The sequence below is a fragment of the Penaeus chinensis genome, chromosome 13 (genome assembly GCF_019202785.1).
Source record: "Penaeus chinensis breed Huanghai No. 1 chromosome 13, ASM1920278v2, whole genome shotgun sequence".
Taxonomy (NCBI): domain Eukaryota; kingdom Metazoa; phylum Arthropoda; class Malacostraca; order Decapoda; family Penaeidae; genus Penaeus; species Penaeus chinensis.
Window position 1 is genome coordinate 3,646,254 of NC_061831.1, and position 7,500 is coordinate 3,653,753.

The 7,500-nt window shown below is 36.8% G+C and overlaps 1 protein-coding gene across 1 annotated transcript in view; it reads left to right on the top strand.

Annotated features, from left to right (window-relative positions):
- Window positions 1-6,302: 6,302 nt before the first annotated feature.
- The window catches only part of LOC125031544 (X-linked retinitis pigmentosa GTPase regulator-like), a 23,609-nt gene continuing 22,411 nt past the window's right edge, over window positions 6,303-7,500 (top strand). Inside the window, 1 exon segment of the mRNA XM_047622426.1 lies at window positions 6,303-6,333. Within this exon segment, the coding sequence (XP_047478382.1) occupies window positions 6,303-6,333 (31 nt within the window).

Genomic DNA, 7,500 nt, shown 5'->3' on the forward strand with positions numbered 1-7,500 from the left:
CAGCAAGTTGGCAATATAATTACTCAAATACAGCCAAGCACGGATCTTTATCCTCAAGAGGTAGACATGCACAACAACTGAACAAAGACCCTGAGATAAAACTTCTTAGGAGGTTCATACGATCTACAGTAAGTCAGCTACGACACTTAAGGAAAAACCCTAACTTAGCTAGGGATCTTGTGTTTTTTAGTAAAAAGATCAATGGAATAATAACACGAAAACGGGAGGAAAATTTTTATGCCTGGGCAGAATCAATTGACTCCATGACAACCATGAGTAATGTATGGAAGGAAATCAGCAAGATTAAAGACAATACATGCAGTATTACACCCCACCCACATCCAGAAAGGGTAGCCTCATCTCTCCTCAGTAAATGGTGTGAGGATTCTCCTCTTGATAGTCTTCCGTTATCCATACGCAGGTGCTCCCTTAAATTAAGCCATAAAAACGAAATTGACTATCAGTGCCACCTCTTAGATGAGGCTGATGCACCATTTACAAGGGAGGAACTCCTTGCAGCCATTAAGACTAGCAAATCCACTGCACCTGGGGATGATGGAATCACTTACGACATCATCCGACTTCTTGCAAAAGTACAGGTTAAGGGAAGAGATCCTCTTCCTGATCTCTTCAACTTAACCTGCATGGCAGGCATCTTGCCTACCACTTGGAAACAGGCAACCATCATTCCCATTCCAAAACCAGGACGGCCTGATGAATATAGGCCGATTTCTCTGACATCCTGCCTGTCTAAAACCTGTGAAAGAATTATCCTTACTCGTTTACTCCACCAGATCAAAGACATGATCCAGCCATCTGTCTTTGGCTTTCAAAAAGGGAGAGGAACACAAATGTGTCTAGCACAGTACCTAAATGGACGTAATGCAGTTTTCTTACTTCATAGATTTTAATGGAGCATTCGACAGAGCCTCCCCTACTGCAATCCTCCATGAACTAACTCTTTCCTCCTCAGTTAAGGGCAAGCTTCTGCTATGGATAGAGGATTATCTATCTTTGAGAAGAGTAAAAGATAAGGACAAGCTTCTGCTATGGATAGAGGATTATCTATCTTTGAGAAGAGCAAAAGTGTGGTATCAAGACATCTATAGTGTTTATGGCGAATTGGAATTAAGCACTCCACAAGGGGGAGTATTGTCCCCTACACTGTTTAATATACTTATGCACTCTCTTTGCAAGCTCAACGATGAGTTAGGAAACCTATGCAACATCACATCCTATGCTGATGGCATTCTTATTCAGGTATTTGATAGGGGGGATTATTTTCTACAGAGGTTCAGCAAAAAGTGTGCCTCCCTTGGTCTCATAACCAACCCAATAAAAACTAAGCATATTTCCAGATCTCGTAAACTACCTTACATCCCAAGGTTAGGTGGACAAACTATTGCAAGAACTGACACCTACAAATATCATGGAGTTATGGTGACTGCTCCCTTCCTCATGTCCCACAACTCACGCTTTGACAAGGATATTGTTCAAAACATCAAGGAACGTTGCCTTGAGCGTTTAAGACCATTGCAATACATAAGTAACAGATATGTAGGTGCCTCCTTGAGAGTTCTAAGGTTGATGTATATCTCCCTTGTTAGGTCCATGATAGACTATGCAAGCCCAGTTTTTAGTATGCTGCCACCGAGTGTCCTCAAACCCCTTGAAGTTTTACAGAACAAGGCCATGAGAATTATACTTGGATGCCCAATGACTGCTAAAGTTGTCGTCATGACGAAAGAGTCAGACCTCCCTTCTATTCACAGTCGTGTCATCCTAGTTAACACCATATTTGGCATCAGACTCCTGCAGCTTCAACCCAGACCACAAATCTCCAATATCCTATCAAATGAGATAAATCATATAGTCCAACTAAGAATGGAAAACTAAAACTGCTCATACTATCATGTTCTTCAATGTATGGAACAACGAAGCTATTAATATTCCAGATACAGTAATTGCTGCTCCTTGGCACAGAACTCATGTGCATGCTCATATTGATAAACTAACAGTGTCTAAATCTTTGGCTTCAAAAACGGAAGTAAAAGCTCGCTACTTGAAATATGTAGATGCTATTCTACATCCCCATCATGGTACGCCCCCACTTGCAATCTACTGTGATGCCTCCACTGATCCTTATGGAGCAACAAGGGTTTGGTGGGCTAATTCCTGATATAGATCTTGAAGAAAGTGTGTGCATTTCCAACTGGACAAGCACAACTGATGCCGAGTCAGTAGCTATATATCATGCCATTAAGAAAAGTAGTGAACAGCAAGGACACCTGGCTGTCTTTACAGACAGTCAAGGCGCTCTCCATAGGCTTACTGCATTTATTCCAGAAAACATGATAATTAGGAATATCCTTCACCAAATTTCCAAACTATCAGAACAGTGTCACTATACTGGATACATTCTCATATAGGAGTATCACTATGTAACAGGGTTGACCAATTAGCCAGGTTAGCACTTTCCCATGAAGATCCATATTATGTAATACTGCTATCTCTCAATCAAATGAAAAAACGAGTCATCAACTGTCTTAGAGATTATGAGGGTCAGGTATGGACCACTGAAAATATTACTTACTCTGTTGCATAAAGACTGTATCCTATTGGTCAAATAGTACTGTTCACAGGTTAGCATTTGTTGATAATATTAACTTTATTATAGACACTGGTCTTGACTTTGACATGATTAGTGATATAAACGTTTTTCTTTTTACCAGCCAGATGATATTTTGATACAGTGATAATAGCACAGCCCTTCAGGCATGTATGTAACACTAATGTTTGACTGATGGCCCTCTACAAAAATAGAAGCACAGCCAGTTTGGATAGATGCTTTGGTATCTGTAAATAAATGTTATCAAATCAATTTTTCTCTCTCTCTCTCTCTCTCTCTCTCTCTCTCTCTCTCTCTCTCTCTCTCTCTCTCTCTCTCTCTCTCTCTCTCTCTCTCGCTCTCTCGCTCTCTCGCTCTCTCTCGCTCTCTCTCTCTCTCTCTCTCTCTCTCTCTCTCTCTCTCTCTCTCTCTCTCTCTCTCTCTCTCTCTCTCTCTCTCTCTCTCTCTCTCTCTCTCTCTCTCTCATGCTGTCGTTCGCATCTTTTTTGTTTGTCCTTTATCTCTCCTTCTCATTTATTCATTCTTTCTTGCCTTAAATTCAATAAATTCTTGACATTCAAATTGCATAAGAAAAAATGTAGATTCACATAAAAAATGCGCGCACGCAGACCTACGGAGAGAGAGAGAGAGAGAGAGAGAGAGAGAGAGAGAGAGAGAGAGAGAGAGAGAGAGAGAGAGAGAGAGAGAGAGAGAGAGAGAGAGAGGGAGAGAGAGAGAGATGGGGGGGGGGGGGGGGGTATAACCAAAAGAGGAAGGTAGAGAGAGAGAGTGATAGCTCCCCAAGATACATATCGACTTGCGTGAGTTGGGAAAAGCAACATTTCTGCTACCTTCCCCCTTCTTTTCGATATATTAATCAAAGTAACAAAGCAGGCTCGGTACATTTACGGAAGCAGAAAGTACTGGCAATTGAAGTAACTGTGAAGTGGAATACAAAGAAATCAGCGTAGTTTTGCTCACAGCTTATACACAGGATGTGTCAACATGTGAACCAACCGCGAAATTATATCCATATAATGCTACAGCAAAAAGATAATATTATAGTCACCCTTAAAACATGTTCTCTCTATGTGTATAAGGGTGAACTCTTATATGTTCATGGTGTTCATAAAGTGTTTTTCTTGATCACTTTATTTCCGTATGTCATTAGAAATCCTTTACTACAGACGATGAACTTTACCAAAGAGTTATGGTAATGAGAATGATAATAAAATAATGGTAAAATGATAATAACAATAATAATGATAGTAATAATTATAGTAATGATAATAAATCTTTAAAAAATTATTTTGACATTAAAGTGTGCTTAGGCAGTGAGTAAGAAATAATTAAGTAAGTAATTAATGTACAGTCAGAAAAGCAATCGTTACCCTTACTTTTGTTCAATGAGGGACTGAACGCTTCTCTTTGTTAACACCTGATTGCGGTGCTAATTACCTTGCCTCGCTATTCCACACCACTTCGCCGATTTTTCATATTAGTTTATGCAAAAGGGTAACGATGCTTATTTTTTTTTTTTTTTTTTTTTAACCGTACATAGATATCATTATTCACATGTAAACATTCGAAATTGATCTACAATTATTCAATCATAATTAAAGGGTGAATTTTGATTTCGGGCAAATGAAATGTATGCTATGCCTTTACATTATGTTTTTGTTTTTTTTGTTTTTTGTTTTAGCAATGCTTCTGTTATTTTTTCTTACACTTTATCATGAATATGGTAGGAGAGGGAGCATCGGAATAGAGGGCAATGTAATCTTTTTCAGGAGCAAAATGGCAGCCGTTAATTTTTAATATTATGTTGCCATCCTTTTCGGCGTCTCTCTCTCTCTCTCTCTCTCTCTCTCTCTCTCTCTCTCTCTCTCTCTCTCTCTCTCTCTCTATATATATATATATATATATATATATATGTGTGTGTGTGTGTGTGTGTGTGTGTGTGTGTGTGTGTGTGTGTGTGTGTGTGTGTGTGTGTGTGTTTATGTATGTATATATTTTCTCTCTCTCTCTTTCTTTCTTTTTCTTTTCTTTTAAGGGGGATGGGATAGAGCATCTATCATTTAAAGACAATGAAATTCATACAATGAAAACATTATATTTGGAAATAATAAGTAGGAATGTGCATGGGAAATGCCTTAAAATATCTTCAGCCAAGATATTTTCACACACAGGAAATAAGTTAATATTTTCTACTGAAACATTAGCATGTTTGATTTTTTTTCTACATCAAAAACTGTCGCTTCCGGTCTTTACTGCAGATAGAAAATTCCATTAAAAAAAAAATATATATATATGTAACTGTCCTTATTTCCTTAAAAAAGACAATCTTGAGAATAATTTGCTTAGAAATTACGGTTCTTTCGACAAATTACCACAGTGAAGTGAGAAAAATAGATTAAAATATATTTTGCTATCTAAACATAAAAAAATGATTATAAATATATGCCTTTAATGAAGAGAGATGTCTTTTTTTTCCATCCACTTAATAGCAATTATAAACCTTTTAATCCTTATCCTGGAGTCTATGGACATTATGAACCCCTGACTTAGAGATATCGAGATGAAAAAGTGAAATGAATACAGGCTTGCACATATGGTCGTATGTGGTCGTTTAATTCAATATTTAATCTCTCTCCTTATTACTCTACCAAGGACATTGCATCAAAATATATGATATTGATGCGCACAATATATATACATTTCATTAGAACAGATATGATCTGAGAAACGTATTCATCGTTCTCAAGGTAAATTCACTGAACTCATCATCCCCCCCCCCCCTCACACACACACAAAAAATAATAATTAGGGAAAATAAACATATTTGCGTACACACGGTGTACACAAAATAGATAATGGAAATGTATACACACACACACACACACACAGATATATATATATATATATATATATATATATACATAAGAATAATAATGATGAACACCTCAGGCGTTTATATTCAGGAGGGAATTCTCTGAGAAAGTCTAGACCTAAATTGTGGCAAAAAGAAAAATATATATATATATCTCCAACTTGCCAAATGTTGCAGAAATAACAAACTAGAGTTGATGGAGGAAATGCAGATGGCATGCTATAGGAACAATTATTTTAGTGTGTATTGCGTGACAAAAACACCTGTTCGCAGCCCGTCCGATATTGATTTCCACTTAGACTTTCCCAGGGTGTGGACGCCAACGATATTTAATAACATGTTACTAAAAAAAAAAATCGTTCGATCGATACACAGCAATACACTGACGGGAAATGTGCTTATCGCATGCATATTAGCTTTCCAGTAAGCTCAGCAAAATATCCGATTAACAAATTTACTATAATAAGAAAAAGGAAGTTATATAAATGACTTTCCAATGTGTCAGACATTTTTATTTCCAGACAGTGCAGCAACAGGATATAAAGCGCCATATTATCACTATCTCATTATTATTATTATTCGTTTTTTTATTATGATTGTTAGTCCTCATTATCCTTTTATTATCATCATGATTACAGTACTTCATTCCTCCTCTATTTCTTTCATTATCCCAATCGTTCTTTTTTCAGGCCCTTGCTGCAGCCATTCGAAGCGTGCCGCCGCGTGCCGTCATAAATATCCCAAACGCGGCCATCGATCGTCGCGTCGACTCCCTCAAGACCCGCATTGTTTTGACTGAAAATGGCAGTGGGAGACGACTTCGACATCCCAGGTAATATTTTATGCGATTTCAATGGACTTTGTGAATGACAGTCGGCGAGAGTGATGTGGATCGTAAGATAAGTTGTTTGTCCATCGCTGGATAGTGTATAGGGCCGTGAAATACGAGGTAAATAGAGATTTAAAGGCCTGATAAAGTTGCATCGGGTCGTGCCGCCGCGAAAACTTCGCAGACTTGTTGAAGTTACATGACTGTGTGAGAGGATGGTTTATTTTTTTTCATGTATCTGTAAAATTATTAAAATCTTACAAACTTGAGATATTTAGGTAGGAACAATATGTATATCTTGGCAGTTGAAATTTAGTTACTGAAGCCCCTCGGTTATTAAATAAAATGGAATAATGTAACATTGATCGTGCCAGTACCGCAATGTCAATGCACTCTTGAGCGGCAACAGTAGAATATTATGAATTACTTTCCCTACTGGGCATACAGTCGATTATTTTAGGGAACCAATAATAAAAATAGAAGGGCGAGACTTCTGTAGACCTTCTCATTCCAAAAGATTTGGATATCACAACTTAAAATAGAAGAACAAGAATATCTCGATGAACAGAGCAGTTTTTGTACATCTATTTTTATATTAAATGGCTGTTTGTCTGAATGGAGTATGTGAATATAAAAAGAATTGTCTTATAGTTATCACATTTATAGATCAATATTTACAGGTCTGATAAACTGTGAAAATTAAATATAAAATATGAAAAATCATTACCAATGCATAACACTTGATGTATCCTTCTCGCTTACCAATATTTGAAATAGCTCAGCCAGTATTTTCTGGCCTGCACTTATTATCATTGCTAATTTTAGATGGATTTAAGCACTATGTTGTATTATTAATTAGTATTATATATTTATTGTTTAAACTTACTCTATATTATTTTTTACTGTATCATCACTGATATGATCTGGGGAACCCATATATTAAGTAAATAGAAATATTGATGTAATAGGTAATAGTAGTTTTGTATGGTGTAATAGGTTATAGATCTTGACATATAAGATATGAGATGTGATGGTTTAACAAATCTGAATATTGATTAGATATAAAAAATTTTTATCTTTTGGTTTAATGATTGATTCCATCCATGCTGGCCCTGCATGTATGATCAAAGTGTATGGAGTTTCAAATTTTATGTGTAGCAATAGAAAAAC